This window comes from Pygoscelis adeliae, unplaced genomic scaffold (assembly GCF_000699105.1).
Source record: "Pygoscelis adeliae isolate BGI_AS28 unplaced genomic scaffold, ASM69910v1 Scaffold33, whole genome shotgun sequence".
In the NCBI taxonomy this organism is placed as follows: Eukaryota; Metazoa; Chordata; class Aves; order Sphenisciformes; family Spheniscidae; genus Pygoscelis; species Pygoscelis adeliae.
In genome coordinates this window covers 2,673,471-2,693,529 of record NW_008824413.1, presented here as the reverse complement: position 1 = coordinate 2,693,529, position 20,059 = coordinate 2,673,471, and the positions used below count along the sequence as shown (strand labels likewise).

The following is a 20,059-nucleotide window of genomic DNA, read 5'->3' as shown; positions in this document are numbered from 1 at the left end:
TGTTCTCTTTTAAGAAATGACTTTATGACTAAATGTGAATGTTATAAAATTGTAAACTTCTTTCCTGCCCCAAAAGTAAAAGAATGCTGTCAAAAAAAGAAAATACTGTTTGTTAGAAGTGTGGTACCTACTGCAGCAAAAGATGACATCAGACTAAAATAGATGTTTTTGAATTGCTTGGTCTTTGCATCTGATAGTACTTTAAATGTAGTGTCTTAGGTTTTTTTAGTAGAGTTCAGTTTGATATTTGTATGCAGCCAGAGCTGTTAGTGTTTTGTTAATCTTTGTTACTTCTGGTTTTTTTTAATCTTGACTCTGTGTTTATGTGTGTACATACACTTTAAAATCTCTGGACATACTTTCATTTCTATTGTTACTTAAACACTATCTTTCATCTAAAATGTGCTTTCTGGATTCTTCCACTGTATGCATTTTAATGCTCATTTCGTCTTTATTATATGTAAATAGCTGGTTTTAGTGGTTTTTAAAGTACAAGTTTCATTCGTCATAGGCTCTGATACTTTAACAAGGCTCTAGGCACTATAGAGTCTGTTTTGTGTAGAAGTTGTATGATTTGATTCTTAAAGAAAATGGTAATATTTCTTAGTTTAAAAAAAAATCAGAGATGTTATTTTAGTAGAACAGTATTTAAGCCTGTGTACCCTGTTTGTTGTTTATTCAACTGGCTGCACTTTTGAGTATGGATTTTATGTATGATCTCAATAAATGGCTTGGACTTTGTTTTCTTGGGGGTTTTTAAGAAGTATTTGGTAGTCACTTGAAACATTTCCGATTGGGCCCTCTGAAGATTAAGATTAGTCAAATTGAACAATAGAAGTTTAGGTGTCTAATACTAAGCCCTAATGTCATGTGCTGTTATCCTTGATGTTAGAAAATGAAATAACGTATTTATTCAATTTTGTTGTGTTATTTTTGCTCATAGACTAGTTCTTTAATATTTTTATGAGCACTAAATTTTCCAATGCTATACTTGCATCACAATGAAGATTGTATTTCTTAAATATTTTGTTGTACTGTAGAAGTGTAGTATTTTCATGATCTGTTATTAATGAAAACTTCTTGTATAAAAGCCTTTAGCTCTGGTGCTATGTGTTTCTTTAAAAGAGTTAGTAAAAAGAAGACATTAATACACCATCTAAGAAGATAAGTTCTTGTACTGTAGATCAATTAGTGATTAAACTTCAACTAAACTCGGTATAGAGGAAATCCCTGCTCATGCATGTTTGCTATCTCTGCATAATGAGCTAGTGGTTTTATAAACCACTTAAGAATCTGCAGCACATAATACGTTTTGTGCCAACGTTAGACAGTAATGAATATGCTATTCCATCCCCCATGACAGTTGAGAAACATCACAATATTAAAAAAAACCAACCACTAAGAAAACCGACTTTGTCAGTAACTGTAATTTTGTGTAGATCTTCTGAGAAAGCAGAGCTTGTACAACACCACAGGCACAAATGTAAAAAATGTGTGTGTAGGTGTAAAGGAATAAACAATTTTTTTTTTTTTTGTTATTTTCTGCTAGATAATAAGCTTAAAAGTGGCTTAAATTTTTTTAACTTTCTAGGCAGCACTTTAATCACTTGATCTTGTTTCTGGTAATGTTTCCCCTCCTTTGAAGTGATATTATTTAAATTTGGCACTGAAGAAAAAACTAAAAAATGCTAGTTATATCTAATATATGAATGAAGGATATTCAGGTGTCATAGTTAGCAGCTGTGAAATGAGAATTAGAATAAAACAAACTTAATCTGAAACAAATCTTATCCTTAGATGATGTACAGTGTGTTGTTATCTTTAAGAGCTGCACACATATCGCAGTCCAAATTTTCTTTCTAAATTAAACCCCAGAGCACCTCCATGTACAGCTTTGCTTCAAATGTTATCACAAGTTATATAGTTTAGATGTCTAGAAGGTCTATTTCAGATAGTTGAAATTATTTTCTCTAATTAGAAGTGTCATTTCATTTAAATGTAACTTTCATTTAAATGAAAAATAAGTTTATTAATTGAAAAAAAAACAGCTTGATCTCTTTATATTTTATCTTTTTTAATTTCAGTTTCAATTTCTTAACATCTACCGAAGTTCATAAGTTATTTTTTCAATAGTTTTGTTCAATTCAGCTAGTGACACTTTCTTGAATATTACATTACTTTACAGTGTGCAGTTTTATATAATATATGCACTATGTATTTGAAAAGGAACAAGGTTACTCACCTGACGTAGCCAAGTGCAAACTTGTTTCTCTAGATATAGTCATTAGTGTAAGACCTTTTTATTTATTTTTTTAAATATATTTTGAAGTTCTCAAAGTCTTGTATCTTATATAGGAACATATTCAGGTCATTATATTATGTTAGGCTTAACTTGTAGGTCATCATAACAATGATAACAAACAGCAGTTTCTTCCTGTGTAGTGAGGTGATTGCAAGCTTTAATGGATGCTTTAATCATTTTAAAACAGAAACATAAGAGATTTTTTTTGTTCACTCCCAAGGGTCCATAATTGTTTTCCTCAGCCTGGTGATCCTCAAATAAAAAAAGTAAAAAAGGTTACCTTTAAAAAAAAAAAGAGAGAAATTGAAACTTCTGTGGTTGATTTGCCAGTTAATAGAATCTTACCTTTTAAAAATAGACTTTTGTGCATGCTACTTTAAACAAATGCTAAATCCTAAAGAATTTGAGGATCCTTTTCATGATACCTATTTCTTGTTACAGTTTTCAGAATTTCCAGATCCCATGTTGTGTTCAGATTATGTGCAGTTATTAAATTCCCCACCTTGTTGTGAGCAAAAATGCAGCACCGTATCATGGGAGGAGCTGAAATCCATGGACTTACCGTCTTTTGAACCTGCATTCTTGGTCCTCTGCCGAGTCCTGCTCAATGTTATCCATGAATGTCTCAAGCTAAGGTTGGAACAAAGACCTGCTGGGGAACCATCTCTTTTGAGTATTAAACAGGTTTGCTTCAACTGTTTCTTTTTATATTGCCTATTTGAAATGACTTTGTCATTTTGTTATGATAAGGTTGTTGGTTTAAAGAGGATTAGTTTAAGAAATTACAATGTATAATTATAATAACTTTTATAAATAGTCTTGTATTTCATATGGAGATCTGGTTTTTGCGTAGTAAACAACTGGTCATATATACCTCTCTGATTTAGACTTCCAGGAATCAAAATTGGTGATTAAAGAATTATCAGCCAATGAAGGTAAACAGTATTTGTTCCATTTGCATTATAAATTATCTAAGCTTGTCCAGCACGTCTTCCTCCATTTGGGTTTCTTAAGCAGCTAACCAGTTTTAAGGGTCTGTATATTTCTTTTTTCTTTGATTTGATCCTTTTTTCTTTGCAAACGTAAGACCTCTGCCAGCATACAGTGGACACATAGTAGAAGTTGATTAAGAAGAAAAACAGAATGGAAAAAAAAAAATCTACTTTCCCAGCATATTGTTCTATATAAATACCTGATATTTTCTGTGGGTAGTGACCCAAGATTGTCAGTCCTGTCGCCGGCTGAGAATGTTGTATGAGGATTTATTTTCTGGTGGTTATCTGATACAATGAAGGCTATTTAGATCAATGCCATTTTTCAGAGTGTAGTCCAGGACATACTAAAATTGTCTGAAGTAATCTCCCTGCTCCCTGGCAAGCATAACCAGATCAGGGTTTTATCAGGTGGTCTTTAAGGGTAAACATTTAAATAAGCTCTTGGGATGATTCTGATTTCACATTCCAGTTATCTGCTGCTCTAAAATCAATTGCTAAATTACATTATGGTCCCAAATAAATTTCAGTCCTCTCTCTTCCCCTTCCCTGCCCCCCCGCCTTTACTCCCCCTCTTTTTTTTCCTTGGTATACTAGGATTTTGGATGTCCTTGTATCCAAAAGCACAGTACCTACAATTTCAGTCTTAAGAGTTGTAGTTATAGTAAAATATAATATAGCCTACTGTATTATAAAGCACAATATATCCTTTTTTTCCCAGAGACTGGGGCTACTTTTTTGCCCTTACATTTTTGTATTCTCCTTGTGGACTTTGAGTTCAGTAAAAATGACAGTTTCTTCCTGGAAAACAACATGGTTGTTACAGACTGTTTTGATGGTGTATACTGTCTTGCTAATTACATTGAAAAAATGAATTCAACTCAGCAAATGCTTGCTGTCCCACGCAATATTTCTCAACAGGCAAAGGAGCTGTGGAGGCTATTTCACAAATAGATCTATTTGTTTCCTGAAAAATTATATTTCCTAAAATCTTGAGCAGGCTCAAAATAGAGTCTAGGGTTCTGTTTTGTTCTGCAAGTTCACAGAATATTACAGAATTACAGAGACGTCTGGATTGGAGATACTCTGGTCCAACCTTCTGGAAGCTGGGCCCTGTATTAGGTTATCCAGGGCCTTGTTAGGCCAGATCATGAATACTTTCAGTGAGAGAGAGATTCCACTGCTTCTCCAGCCAATCTGTTCCAGCGTTTATTTTTTCTCCCAGTAAAGCATTTTTTTCTTGTATCCAGACAGAATTTCCCTGAAGCAACTTGTGCCTGTTGCTTCTTGTCGGGTCGCCGTGCATCCTTGTGAAAGGAGTGCCCCCATTTTCTCTGTAACTACCCTCTAGGCATTGGAAAACTATGATTAGATTCCCCTTGCATATTCTTTTCTTTAGGTTGAACAAACCCAATCCCTTGAATTGTTCTTCACATGCGTGTAGCACAGTGTAGTTTGGTTTCTATAGTGATTGACCTAGTGGGTGTCATTTGGCGTACTGACGCCTTTAAGTGTCTCCTCCTTTTTGGTACCATTTGAAATGTGTAGCAGTACTGTTTGAATGTATCAGGCATGCTAGTCCTGATACTCAACTTCTCTGAGGTGAGGTTAATTTTTTGGGTTACTAGCAAGTCAATTCTATTTAAAGGAAAAAATCTGGTTTGCAAGAAAAAGTATACACACAAAAAGAAAACCAGCACAGGTTATATGCTTCCTACAGTGTGCTTTTTCTCCCATCCTTTCTTGCTAGCTTCCCCTTTTTGAGCCACATTGTCCATGTTCCACTTCTAGCAATAGCTTTTGTGGCCCTGATGATCCTGTATTACCGGAGACAGCTGTTCTTTTTAATGGCAATTTGCCATTATGTGGTGGCAGTGTAGTGCCTGAACAGTTCAAGATGGTTCTCAGGTTTGGCATTTGTGCTGAGAAGTGGAGGGTTGTGTGTGTATGTACACATGCCCATGGGTTATTTCTGTTAGGTGGTTAAATTAGACACTGTTTGTGTGTTATAACCTGTGTTGAGTGTCTTAAAGCACCATGATCTTCTGCAAAATAGCTATCAGATCTCTCTGGATCTTTCATACCAGTTTGTATCTTCAGAAAGGTAGTAGATGATATTGTCATTTCATAAAAGCTTCTTCCTTACAAAAATCAGTGGACAAATTAGGTCAATACTGCGAGCAGATTTTTAGTTCAGGATTATAGGATACTGTAATAGAGAAATGCAATTTACAGATAAGTAATTTCTTCTTTATCAACACCCATTTAAGTCTATAACTAGAAGCACAGTAGCATATTGTATGTTGATGCAGGTGCTGATTTCTTAATTACCAATTGTTATTCGCACACCTGTTAACCAGGTAATATTTGAACATTTTGATGATTAAAGAAGCAGCCAGCTAAAGGATGTGTGTTTGGATGGGGAAAACCATATCTGACGATCAGCACTGTCTAGATGATCTTAACAGCTCGTGGTACCTCCTGGAATTTTTGGGTCAACAGTCCTTTTGTCAGCCACCAACATTTTGTGCAGACTGCTTATGGTCTGTTACTGTCATGTGGCATGCATTAACTTTAAGGTAGTCTGACCTAGTTGAAAAGTGAAAAGTCACACCTACCTGGTGTCACTGATAAGTGACTGACACCACTTGGAGCAGGGCCACAATGTACTGACTAGTTACTGTGTTCTGCTTCATCTGGTTTTGTGTATCGGGTATAGTTATATACATACAGATTCTTTAGTGTGCTCATTATAGACCGTATTTTTGTTTGCCTATTGCCTTGTGAGTTTCAGTTTCAAAAGTTGACACTTAAAATTAGCACTACAGGGTTTTTTGTAAATCCTATATTCTGTTATTCAATAGCACTACACATGACTGTGTAGCAGTATTATTTAAACAGAAAAATCTCTATCTTAATGAAGTATTGAGAGTATTTTATTTTGGAATACACAAATGTTACTCTGCAAGTTTTAAAAGTGAACTTTGTTTGGATCTGTAAGATATGCCATACTATATAGTACAGTTTTATGGATAAGTGATATTGCCAAGTCCCATCTGTCTCTGTGAATAATAGGTATTTAAATACCAATTTTAAATTATTTTAACAAGTTACATTTTTCTTTGTGGATCCAGGGGCAAAAAACCCCAATAGGTTAACACAGAGTTACACTGGATGTGATTGAGTGGAGAGTGAAGACTGCACATTCATTTTTAAATATGACATGTTAGGGATATAAATGTGTAATTATTGGATTTCCACCTCAGGGAAAAAAAATAGTAATTTTTTATTTTTCACCTAACTATTGGTAAGTTTTAAACTACAGAGTTCAGAATAATATCCTTGTTTCCCCTGCACGCGGGGGAGTGCAATGTAATGTGTTCTGGCCTATAAAAGATTCCAAAGACTCCTGTTATATTAATAACACTATTGTATGTTTTTTTGCTTTCATGCCATTGTAATTTCTCATGCATTGAGTCCACTATAGTGATATATTATTTTGCCAGGATAGCCATTATACAAGATTTTAAAAAGCGGATTAACCAACCAACAATTCCATTCCCTCTGACCTTCCAATTGAACCCCTCTCTTCGTCTCAGACTCTCGATTTAATGAAGTTGTTGCTCAGAAAAGAAAGGGATTGTCAGACCTGGAGACCGATAATAATTTCAGAAGAATACACACTTAGCACTGGAAGGACTTCTGAAAGAAAGGCATTTGTTAGTATAGGTTTGAAACTGTTCTTGCTGGTTGTGTACTCCTATGTCTGTGGTTGTGCACATTTCTTCAAATAAATAAAAGCTGTAAGCTTTCAGGGAGTGGTGACAGCTGTTTGGCCAAAAGTGACCACTTTTATGGTTGAAAAGGTAACTTTCGTCATGTTAACTGTGCCGAGGGAAACAACAGAAGAAACACCAACTGTTTTCAGGTCTGGTATGAGTTTAGAGTTGTGGACACCTGCACAGTAGATTGACAATGGATTTCCTGTAGTAAAACATTTCTCATAGGTCTTTAAGCATCTGTCAAACACATTGCATATTATTCCTGACTTGCTTCCATTTAAACAGGTGATTTGATGATTGTGAGCCCTCTTACCCACTTCTGAACTTTTTAACTATCCAATGAGTTGCTTGCTGTGGCCCTGTGCAGGGAATGAAGTCTGAAACATCTGCCTCCATCTCCGTTTACAGTTACGTGGCAAATGGCATGACGGCAATTAAATAATCCCGGAAAACTAGTCACGTCTTTCCTGCACTGTATGCATTTCTAAAAACTGTAGAAGTTATGTAATGATAAAGTAACATATTTAGACAAACTGGACTCACAAATTAAGCTTTCACTTCCCAGGGAGCATTTAAGAGTAATGTCTTGACTGATGGCAATTTTGGGGTTTTTCTCTTGCAGCTAGTGAGAGAGTGTAAAGAGGTTCTGAAGGGTGGCCTGTTAATGAAGCAATATTACCAGTTTATGTTACGGGAGGTGTTAGATGACTTACAAAAGATTGATTGCAACATTGATTCTTTCGAAGAGGACCTGCATAAAATGTTAATGGTAAGCTTCAAAAAGGAGAACGTATTTGGAGTTCTAGTAAGTGTGTTAATCTGAATACTGTTAATAGAAATCTATTGTTCCTGTTGGGTATAGGTCTTGCTATGTTTTTGTTGTTGTGCTACTTTAACATAATTTTATTGTTTTAATGGACTTGTAAAGGTAACACAGTAGCCATTGCCATTTTAGCAATGATTTTAGCGATACTGATTTTTGTCTACTGGACTGTCGTACAGTATACTTGTAAACTGCCTGTATTTACAATAAAATGGTTCGTAAATAGAACTGTAAATTCCATACATTTAAACTAAACTTTTAATAACTTTTTAGTATTGAATAAAAAAACAAATACACTTGTTTGACTAACATCATGTCTTAATATCTTGGTATTGCATTCATCTATTAATGATACCTTATGTTTAATGGGTATTCATTATTGCAATAAGTTAAACACAAAGAAGTATTTTCAAGACAATCGCTAGTGTTTTGTTAGCAGAGCTGTTGGTACCATCTGTTGTTGAGTACACATGGATTTTCCTATTACATGCTTTTCATTGCCGACAGTGGTGAAAATACAATGTTTTACCTGAAGTTTCTTATGCTGCGTGCCTGCCTTCATCTCCATCTGAAATTTCTAGAAACTTCCAGCAGAAATGACGTGGCTGGATGACAGGAAAATGATTCATCTTGTCTTTGAAATTCCTTACCTGTTTTTTTAGGTAGCTGTAATGTTTTATTGCTTTGAGGCTAGAGCTTGAACTTTGGTGGCAGTTTTAATTGTATAAGTATTTTGGTTTTTTTAGGTCTTGAAAGCAATGGTAACAAGACCGTGTAAATAGGAATAAATATATCAGACTTCAGAGAATCACAGTTTGTGCCTATTCAGAGTTGCAGGTTACTGTAGTGCCAGCAGCAGGGGGGAAAGATTGGATGAATGGTCAAGATTGTCAGAAGATTGGGACAACTGAGCAAAGAGGGCTGAAGAGATGATCTGGACTGACAATAGGGATAGGGAAAACTTCTGTGAAGTCAGAAAGTTAAGACAGGATTAATGAGGGGTAGGGGGTGGAACTTTGTCTTTTCCTGTGGACTCCTTGTATAGGTAGGCAAGGTAGCTAAGAAGAGTACAGGAAGAGTAATATAGGCTGAGAGCGAAAGGAGAATTAAATAAAGTCAAGAATGGGGCTACAGCCTGAGACTATCAGTACACAGTACCTACCTAAGCCAGAGTAGACTTTTAAGGTTTTCTATATCCACTCTCGTGAGACCCCACCTGGAGTACTGTGTTCAGCTCTGGGGCCCCCAGCACATGAAAGACATGGACCTGTTGGAGCGGGTCCAGAGGAGGGCCATGAAGATGATCGGAGGGATGGAACACCTCTCCTATGAGGAAAGGCTGAGAGAGCTGGGGTTGTTCAGCCTGGAGAAGAGAAGGCTCCGGGGACACCTTATAGCTGCCTTCCAGTACCTGAAGGGGGCCTACAAGAAGGCTGGAGAGGGACTTTTTGCAAGGGTATGTAGTGATAGGACAAGGGGTAACGGCTTTTAAACTGAAGGAGGGTGGATTTAGATTAGATATAAGGAAGAAATTCTTCACTATGAGGGTGGTGAGGCACTGGAACATGTGGCCCAGAGAAGTTGCGGATGCCCCATTCCTGGAAGTGTTCAAGGCCAGGTTGGATGGGGCTTTGAGCAACCTGATCTAGTGGAAGGTGTCCCTGCCCATGGCAGGAGGGTTGGAACTAGATGATCTTTAAGGTCCTTTCCAGCCCAAGCCATTCTATGATTCTATGATCTTGGCATTATTACAGTGTGGTCCAAAAATACCTGAAACCAACAGGAAATGTCTTAACCATTTCTAAGGAGGGACATTGCTTGATATTATGGATTATTGAACTAAAACAAATTGCAGCTAATTTTTTGCATTCGGTATGATCCTGCAGGGCAGATGTTTGAAGAAGAATTGTACTTACCTGGATTTTTATGTTGGTTTAAAGCAATAATAATTAAATAAAGGTGAGCGATAAGACCTGATATAAAGGAACACAAGGTATAATGTAGAATCTGAGAAGCTTGTTCACTGCGCTTACCCATACGCAGGAGGATGTGTTCAGAGAAAACCTTTTGGAGTAATCCAGTTAATTAAAGATCTAGAAACTGTTTTTCAGTAGTTCAGCTTTAAAAACTCTGGCCACTGTGGGTATTCACTGATACAATGGTGAACAGCAGCACAGCAAGCAAGGTGGTGATACTGTCAGTGTTTTCAGAAAAGTATCATGGAGACATAGTACTTAATACTTCAGTAGCACTTTCTACTTCCGAGCCATAAATTGCACCTTTTGTGTGGAAACACGTAGCTCATTTCAGTCATAGCAAACAAAAAATGTTGTAGAAATATTTTCTACAAATTTTATGATATTGGAATTGTTTGTTGATTTGAGAAGCTATAGTCCTTAGTACATCTGTGTAACGATTTCTGTTTAAATTATCTCTTTTCATGTACAGGTTTACTTTGATTATATGCGAAGCTGGATCCAAATGCTACAGCAGTTACCTCAAGCGTCTCATAGTTTAAAAAATCTGTTGGAGGAAGAATGGAATTTCACCAAAGAAATAACTCCTTATATAAGAGGAGGTGAAGCTCAAGCTGGAAAACTATTCTGGTAGGTTTTATTTAAGTACTCTGCTTACGGTGTTGATTTGTACCAGATACGTATTCAAGTCAGCACTTGTTCAGGGTTCCCAGACTGGGTTTCTTGAGGCCTCAGTAAGTAGTTGATAGTCTTCATGACTTTATGGATTATTACAATGACTGTTGCTATAGGATGCAGTAAGTGCAGATTGCTCTTATTCTAGCTATAACAGGAATGACTGCTTCTATGGAAAGTCCCCGTTCCTGCTAGCCCTGTGGATACAGAGTAACTGAGGGACCCCAAGATGCTTGTGTCTGCAGGCAGACTTAGCAACGCTGCTGTCTTGCGTTGGACAGAGTAGGAAGAAGTTTAAGGTGCCATGCTACCTGAATAAGACTCTGAAGTTCCACCATTTCTGTTGCTACAGTGATATTGCGGGAATGCTGCTGAAATCTACGGGAATATTTTTAGATTCTGGACTACAAGACAGTTGTGATGAATTTTGGGCCAGTGCCGATGACAGTACTGCATCAGATGAAATCAGGTATTAAGACCTTTGGCTTAATAATAATAAATGCACTTACTTGTGTTTCTGTACCCCTGACAGGTACATACTGCATTTTATTTCTTAGAATGAAAACTTCGTAAATGCAAGACTCCATAGACTTTATTGCTGATACTTCTGTATGCAGTCGTAATGAACCATCATTTTGTTTGTTTGAAGCCTAGTAACCTTCTTTTTAGTTCAGGGTATGAGAGATTGTTTATGTAACATTCTTTAAATTCAATTTTTATATCTTTATCAAAAATATGCCTGTGCGAGTTCAATTTATTTCAGTCAGCTGCTTGTAAATATTTCTTTTCTATGTTGTTTCTATTGACATATATGTAAATAATCCTTATTTTCTAATAGCTATAAAAATGCAATATGATTTAATAAATCATTGTGACTTCATTCTTATCAATGTTTCAGGAGGTCTGTAATAGAGACCAGCCGAGCACTCAAAGAACTGTTTCATGAAGCTAGAGAAAGGGCCTCCAAAGCTCTTGGTTTTGCTAAAATGCTGAGGAAGGTAAGTTAACAGCAGAGTCTCATGTTATATGCTTTAAAGAAATTCAGTCTGAAAGCATATTCTTTTGTTTTGTCATTACTTGTAGGACCTTGAAATAGCAGCAGAATTTGCATTGTCAGCCCCTGTGAGAGATCTTCTGAACGCTCTGAAAACAAAAGAGTATGTGAAGGTAAATTCAGTTTAGAGGCATGAAAGTAGAGTGGTGGTGTTAAGCAAAATGTTGAAGGATATTTATTGCCGTACTTCTAAATTTTTTAATATGGCATCTATATCTCAACATTTAAAATGTTGTGTATTTAATATTAAATTGTGGCAGTCAAATTATTTTCTGTACCTGAGTTTGTGTGAGTGAGAATGCTAGTCTATGTTTTGGGAAATCAGTGTCTAATTCCTTGTCTTCCCAAAAATTCTCTTTGACTTAGGAAAAGCCATTTTGCTTCAATAGTACTTACTCATTTGTGGGAGGGAAGTAATAACACTTTGTAGGGACTGTTATGAAAAATAAATGCTTTAAAGTTTATGAGGTAAACAGATACATCAGTAAATGGACATGTTTAAGTAGATAATCTCAGACTATGGACCTGTGTTTTGTGTACTCGTATAGTGGAGGTCTGCTCTAGCGAGCTTCCTTGAGAGTACTAAGGATGTGAGAAATGCAGGGACTGTGTTCTGTTTCAGAATAACTGTTGCTAGAAAATTGTTGTACATCAAAAGTAGGTTAAACTCTCAGTGCCCAATATTTATGGTGCTATAAATTCCCACATTTATAGTTTTGCACTTTATTCCTTAAAAGTTCCTAGGTCAACAAAATTTTTATTGTAGTTTGAATTTAGGTAAATAAATTGCTTCAACAGATTAAATTTACTTGGATCTGCTGTTCTTTTTTGTCCTTCCATACATTTAATATATAAAATTCCCAACTGGGAAATAATCTACCAATTTTTGCATGACAAAGTTCTTGTTAGATTGATGTAAATGATTGCTAAAAGTAGAAATTGGTCAAGGGGAGACTGACAAGCTCATAGGAGAGAAGTTCATAAAGGGTTGTTAAATACGTGGATAATACATCTGGCTCAGCAGGACCCTGGTCTGTGAATTGTTTAAGAGTGGGAGAATAGTCAGGGAAATCAGTTTATGTTTATTTTTTAAAAAAATATTTTTCCCCAGGTATCCACTCTTGGCTGCTTTAAGACATAATATTAAATTTGGTAGACCTTTTAGTTAAAGATAGTATCATTGTTCTTATGCACATGTTTTGAAGAAAAAATTGAATCTTGAGTTTGAAAAATCTGTGTAAGCACATGGGTTAAATAATCTAGATAGATTATTTGGATCTCAAGATGTATCCCTCTCTATGTATTACCTCTCCCCTTTTTTTCACCACTCAAAATGACACACATTTTGGTGATTAACGCTTCATATATTGGCCCTCTAACATCATGTAGGGAGTTTAAATTTTTATCAGCCTTTTCAATCAGATGCTCATTAGTTTTGGGAAACTATTTTAGCTTTCACTAACAACCACCTAGTTTTTACATTGACTTATAGATTATAATGGTTTTAATTAATAAAATATGGCTGCCTAATGGTAAAAATGTTGAGTGCAGTGTTTTGTCTTAGCTTGATGACATCAAACTCTGAAAAGAGAGCCTTAAACTTCATTGTAAGTCAGTTACCTCATGTCAAATCACAGGTATCAACTATTTTACTGTTTTCACAGTCCGATTCTGATGCCTGACTTGGTTAAAGTATTGTTACCAATGTGACAGATATAATGCAGAAGTAGTTTTTAAGTAGTATAAGTAATATTTTATTAAAAGCAAACACTCTTATTGGACTTAATGAATTTCTCTTTCATGAATAGTAAAAGAATAACTGATATTTTTTTAGCCATATTTTTGCTTACTCTTGTAGCCATTGAGAAATGTTATGTGGATTCTTAGAGTTCCTGAAGGAATTTTTCTTCTTTTAATATTCCAGTCTTAAAAATGTGTGCTTCGTAAGTCTTAAATTAGTCTTAACTAATTTACTTTTTAAAATACGTGTATATATATTTTATACATATACACACATATGTAGTATATATGTGAAATTGGACTTTTTTGTAACAGGATTCCTTTAGAAGAATATGTAGAAGGATCAATTGAAGGTGCAAGGAAAGATGTCACTGAAAGTTGGTGATCTAGTGGATTTCAAGACAAATAATTTCTTATAATGCATTTTGACTTCTAGTGCAAAAATGGCTGAATGTATTGGTTTAGTATATATGTTGCACAGCTGTTTAAGAAGGAAACTCTCCCTGCTGCTTAAATGAGGTGACATTTATCTATTTTATGTATCATAGAAGACAGTGAGATTCACTCATTTGGTATATTTTTATTTTTTTTCTACAGGTACAAATCCCTGGACTTGAGAGTTTACAAGTATTTGTACCAAATAGTATTGCAGGGGAAAAATCTGTGATTTTGCAGCTTCTCAATGCAGCTGCTGGAAAGGATTGCTCAAAGGATTCAGATGAGGTTGCATATGAGGCCTATTTACTAATGACCAAACACAGTGATAAAGACCATGAATTAGATGACAGCTGGAGTGCATGGGAGGGTCAGCCGGTCAAAGTAGTGCCACAAGTAGAAACTGTTGATACACTGCGTACCATGCAGGTGGGTTTTGTTGGGGTTTTTTCCCTGTTTATGTGATCTCCACACTTCTACAAATGCTTATCCTTTCAGATTAACCACAGTAATTTAAGTGAGGCATGTGTCCTTTTATAGGTAATAAAAAAATAAATTCAAGGATAGGATTGATTCTTAGTTGTGTTAATGCAAGTATTAAATTCAATGGATTTTAGCATTTCTTACAAGGACTAATCTCTACAATGTCCGTTTTTCAGGGTTGGACTTTTATAATAAAGAGATACTTTCAGTGTCTAGTTGGGGGTTCAGTATCAGAAGTGTGGATAGGACTTGAAAACTGTACATTTTATTAAGAAGTCACCAGTCTCCAAGAACGTGTGGCAGTTGTGTGCTTTACACACACTGAGGCATGAAACCGGTTACTTTCTGTCTTGGATGAATTGTGACATTTAAAGTTGAATTTCTGTGGAAGCTCCTGGATGTTCAACAGTTCTGCAGGAAGAAATCTTTCCAGTCATACTTCCCTTCATCCCAAGCCAACAGGGGTTCCCTGCCAGCAGTTCTGCTATGCTCTAGCAGCTGAGCCAGCTGCAGCTCCCTGCCCTTCCTGTTCTCATATCCTTATGTTAAGCGAAGTGAATTTTCCTTTTGGTATGTCATGCAGTTCCTTGGATCCCTACCATAAATGGGCTCTGCTGTCCACGAACAGAGTGACTTTCTGTGTCGCTGTGCCTGGCCTCTAGCATTCAGAGGGCTCTAGCAATTACAGGCAGTTGAAAAAGTCACTCCTGTACATACTGCTGTTTTTAACGTGCAAGCGTGTTACTTCTTCCAGACTGAACAGTAGAAATACAGCCTTTGATTAACTGCTTAGAATTTCATTGGGCTTCTGTCAAAGTTAGCATTTCATTCAGAAAATGAAAACAGCAAAAGCTGGAATTTGGTTTGCAAATGTATTCTATCTAACATATGTAAAAAATGCTGGGTGTTTGTGTATGTCTTTATATGTATATGTGTATAACACTGTTTATTAATTTTTGAAAATCGAATATTGAAAGGTTAGGAAGTAAAAAGTCCTTCAGAAAGATTGTCCTGTGTTTTTTAAAAACATGTTTTGATTGCAAACTGGAGAAAATGTAAGGTGTTATTTTAAAAATACTCATAAAATAGAAGAATCTCATGAACATTTAAACAATTTTGAGCATGAAAATATTTTTGGGGGATGAGGTATTGCAAATCTGGATGGAGTAGGTCTTGTTTTATGAGTCACTTGTTGCAGATGCATTGTCTGTAGTTTGAAATCAACAGAGCTTAGTATGTGACTCATAGTGCCGCAGCAAAGGCAACACCATCTGTGACTGTGTACTTTTATAGACTTCTGCAATATCAGAGGTCTGGTTTCCAAAACATATTCTTACATTTTAATAATTTTCAAAATTTGAGCAAATACTGTGTGGTATCTGCGGCTTTCCTTGTTCAAGAGTAGGTTTTTGTCCTGAAGTGTATTACATTACTTGGATAAAACCTGCTTATTTATGTGATGGTTGTTACCTCCATCTGCTTTGAGAAAATATAATTATTTTGCTTAGATGCTGCCTTTCTGTGTATAACTATTCTGAAGATAATTTTAATACAGTGTTCCCCAAACCTTTCCGGAAGTGAATAGAAGTATATTCCCCTTGAAAACTTGCTGTGGCATTTGCCCTAATAGAGCTTTGCTCATAAGATGAGAGTTTATCAAGTTCAGTTGCCAGCATCAAGCTTTTCTGTGTGAATTAAAGATTTTCATGAACAGTGACAAAAGAGGTCTTTCATACTTTAGAATTAAAAGAATAACCAGTTGGAACTTGCTGATACGGGACATGTTTTTACAGAGAGGATTTTGTTTATAAGAACTAATGGTATCTTGTATTCCTAGGTTGATAACCTCCTCCTTGTAGTCATTCAATCTGCCCACCTTGTGAGTCAGAGAAAAGCTTTCCAGCAGTCTATTGAAGGGCTCATATCTCTGCACCAGGAACAGACATCCAGCCAACCAGTCATCGCCAAAGCTCTACAACAGCTAAAAGTAAGCAGTTTTTGAGATTATCTTAGTCAAAACTGATGGTGCTTTGTTCACTGATAAGTAAAAATGTGTAAGGAGACTTGATTGCAATGCTAATGACGCATTCTGCAATTGTAATTTATGCAACCTCTATGGATTTTACTTTCAGTACAATTTTCATTCTGTTTTTGCAAAGAATTTGTGAGTGTATTTTTGAGCAATATTGGTGTAATCATTTTTGCACTGGGTAAGTGGGAAACAAGTCCATAATGCAATAGAAATATTAATAGCAACAGAATAAATACACCTTCATATGAGAGCACTGTTGAACTGAAAGGAAGTGTTTGTTTTCATAAAAATAAATTCTACCAAAATCCATGATCTGGAAGAAACAACTTTTTTCCTTATATTTGGAGAAGATGGCTGCTTTGTGATGTAAAAGTGGGTAGGTGTCTCTCTGGTTTTTTGCTCTTGTTTTTGGTGGGGGTTTTTTTGTTGTGGTGGTGGTGGTAGGTTTTTTTTGCTGGATGAGGGCTTTCTTTGGTGGGTTTTTTTGTTTGTTTGGGTTTTTTTCGGAGGAGCCAGAAGAGCAAAGGTTTGTTAGGTTGAAGTTGCAATATCAGGTTCCCCCTGAGTTCAATAGAAGCTGCGTCCACATACCAGCGTGAAAATACAACCAAGGGCTTGGTCACATTATAGATAGTAAAACTAATTTTCTCTATTCTTGTCTGTCTGATTTTGGTTGGGTGTTGTTTGCTTGGGTTTGTTTTTGTTTGTTCCCCCCCCTTCGCTGTCTTTGTTTTTAAAGTCTCGCTCAAGCAAACGAACTTAATTATAATACTTCAGTTAATTAAAAGACTTGCTTAGTGCAACTGGTAGAAAATGTTTGTTTTTCCAAGACTGAACGAATTGTGATGGCATTAAAGTACATTTCCATTTAAAATAATGTAATTGTTAGATTCATGTTTGCCTTAGTCTTGTCAAATGTAGAATATAAATAATAATTTGGTGCTCCACCCCATCCGTTTTTCTTTTTGTTACTCAGAGTGATGCATTACAGCTATGTAATAAGATAAGCAGTGCCATTGATAGAGTTGATCACATGTTCACATCTGAGTTTGATGCTGAAGTTGATGAATCTGAATCTGCTACTTTGCAGCAATACTACCGGGAAGCCATGATTCAGGGTTATAATTTTGGGTTTGAGGTAAGGAAACAAAAACTTAATGACACAATTGTTTTGTAGTATTGGTAAAAACCAATTGGAATGTCTGTTTTTGCATTGGTGCAAATAAGGTAACTATAACTCTGTGGAAATATGAAGAATTCTAGCAGAATGTCATAAAAAATACATGTTGCCACAGAAATCTTACGTGAAAATGGTTGAAAAAGAACAGATAGATCTATTAAATTCAGACTCCAATTAGCAATGCCTGGAACTCACAAAAGTTTTAAGAACTTGATGAATTCAGATGTAGTCTTGTAGGCTCTGCTACTTGGCAGCATTTTAGATGAAATCAGAAATATCCTTTGATATTGAATGTCATTGTGTAACTTGGCTTCTCACAGTTTTTCAGCCTAGAATAGCATAATACTGTAATAGGATCCATTCTTTCAAAGTTTATGGTGGTACTTTGATGCAGTGGATATAGCTTTTGAGTGCCTGCCTTAGAGTGCTGATGAGGAAGTGTCATGTTCAGATGCTTTTAGTATACTGTTTTACTATTTGATTCCTGTGAGCTTTGTAAAATTTTTTAAGATTGTATCATACTCTAACATACTTCTAAGGGTAGTCTTCTAAAAAACAGCTGGTATTTCTGTTTAATTTTTTTAAAATGTACATATATAACTCCTTTATCCCCTAATGTTACCTGTAATATAACTAAAAACAATCACTACTTAGCAGTTCAATCTCTGATTACAAAACTGAGCTTTAATGTAGGATGTTTCTTAAATGATTGTCGTGGTTTAACCTCAGTCGGCAACTAAGCACCACGCAGCCGCTCGCTCACTCCCCCCCACCCAGTGGGATGGGGGAGAGAATTGGAAGAGCACAAGTGAGAAAAACTCGTGGGTTGAGATAAAAACAGTTTAATAATTGAAATAAAATGATAATAATACACAAAGCAAGTGATGCACAATACAATTGCTCACCACCCACCGACTGATGCCCAGCCAGTCCCCGAGCAGCGGCCCCCCCCGGCCAGCTTCCCCCAGTTTATGTACTGAGCATGACGTCACATGGTATGGAATGTCCCTTTGGCCAGTTTGGCTGTGCCCCCTCCCAGCTTCTTGTGCACCTGCAGCCTTCTCAGTCGGTAGAGCATGGGAAACTAAAAAGTCCTTGGCTAGTGTAAGCATTACCTAGCAACAACTAAAACATGGGTGCGTTATCAACTTTGTTCTCATCCTAAATCCAAACCACAGCACTGTACCAGCTACTAGGAAGGAAATTAACTCTGTCCCTGCCGAAACCAGGACAATGATGTTAAACATCAGCACATGCCCATGTGCACACAAGAATGCAATATGGCTCAAGTGCTGCCTCTTACTATAACACATTTTGTATCATACACTTTTCATGATTTTTTTTCTATAAATATGCAACCGCTTGCATAAAATAATTTCGTCTAAGAATAGGATGTGACTGTTACCATACTGTAGTTTTGTGTATTCCGGTTGATACTGCAAATGGTATTTTTGTTCTTTTTATTAATATGTGAAAAGTAATCTCTAGTTTCTTACAGTACCATAAAGAAGTTGTTCGTCTGATGTCTGGAGAATTCAGGCAGAAAATTGGAGACAAGTATATCAGCTTTGCCAGAAAATGGATGAATTACGTGCTAACAAAATGTGAGAGTGGCCGAGGCACTCGACCCAGGTAACAGCCAACTTGTTACTGCCGTAGTAGTTTGTGTTTAAATACCATGCAGGACTTTTCACACTGTGAATAATGCTTTATTGTTTAGAAGTAGTTCTGAACTATTGATGCTTCTGGCTGTTAAATTTTGAAAGTAATTTGAATAGTGAATGCATAAAGCCAAATGAATACTCCAGCTGCTTAGCAGAAGATCTTGTGGAACACTTTGTCTCATGTTAGCTGACGGAAAATGGGAAGAAAAAGTGGAGATTGTTGGACCCAGACAATTAGAAGACTTTAGATAATGGTTGTTAGGTTGGAATAAAAGTGCTATGTGATCAGGAGTCAATAAAGATTGCAGAATATGCAACAGTCATTCTCTGGGTCTTCTACAGAGAAAGGAGTATTGTTTTATGCCAGTTGTGGAAACACGTACATATGGGAGCTTTAGCCTCCTGTAGAAGTCCTTTTATTAGTCCTTTCTGAAAGCATCTAAAGTATGGCCCACAGATGAGGAATTTCCACTGGTGAAAATTCTTCAGTTTTACGATTGCAGTAGTGGATGCATTTGTGGATGTTTTTTGTTGTAGTCTGAAGTATTTTCTGTCTGTTGACAGTAGTGTTGTGCCCAGTGGTGTCTCAAATTGTGCTTACAGTCTGTGCTATGAAACTGTACTGCTGGGCACTAATGAAAAAAGTTAAAGTTACACCACTTTGAGGATGTAAACAGAGGAACTGGGAAACTGGCCCAAGCAGAATGATACCATTACTCAATTTATTTAGGTGGTTTTGCAGCATTTTGCAGCTGGTATATGAGAAATTTAGTAGAGTTCTTTTGCATTAAAATAGGTGCCTTACATTGATCTGTGCTAGCAGATTACACATCAGTGACAGTTTTGTTTCCTTAAAGTATAGGGCTGATCAGTCTGTCCTGGAGGTGGTTTGTTCTGCTTGCTGGAAGACGAGGAGGAAAG

At 36.3% G+C, this 20,059-nt stretch overlaps 1 protein-coding gene across 1 annotated transcript in view; it reads left to right on the top strand.

Annotated features, from left to right (window-relative positions):
- MAP3K4 (mitogen-activated protein kinase kinase kinase 4) overlaps nt 1-20,059 on the top strand; it is a gene marked incomplete at its 5' end in the record, with an annotated part of 58,554 nt that overhangs the window by 9,216 nt on the left and 29,279 nt on the right. The window contains 10 exons of the mRNA XM_009320760.1: nt 2,744-2,986; nt 7,699-7,845; nt 10,348-10,505; nt 10,903-11,019; nt 11,449-11,548; nt 11,634-11,717; nt 13,942-14,208; nt 16,100-16,249; nt 17,271-17,432; nt 18,973-19,106. Coding sequence (XP_009319035.1) covers nt 2,744-2,986; nt 7,699-7,845; nt 10,348-10,505; nt 10,903-11,019; nt 11,449-11,548; nt 11,634-11,717; nt 13,942-14,208; nt 16,100-16,249; nt 17,271-17,432; nt 18,973-19,106 — 1,562 coding nt within the window. The remainder of the gene's footprint in view (nt 1-2,743; nt 2,987-7,698; nt 7,846-10,347; nt 10,506-10,902; nt 11,020-11,448; nt 11,549-11,633; nt 11,718-13,941; nt 14,209-16,099; nt 16,250-17,270; nt 17,433-18,972; nt 19,107-20,059) is intronic.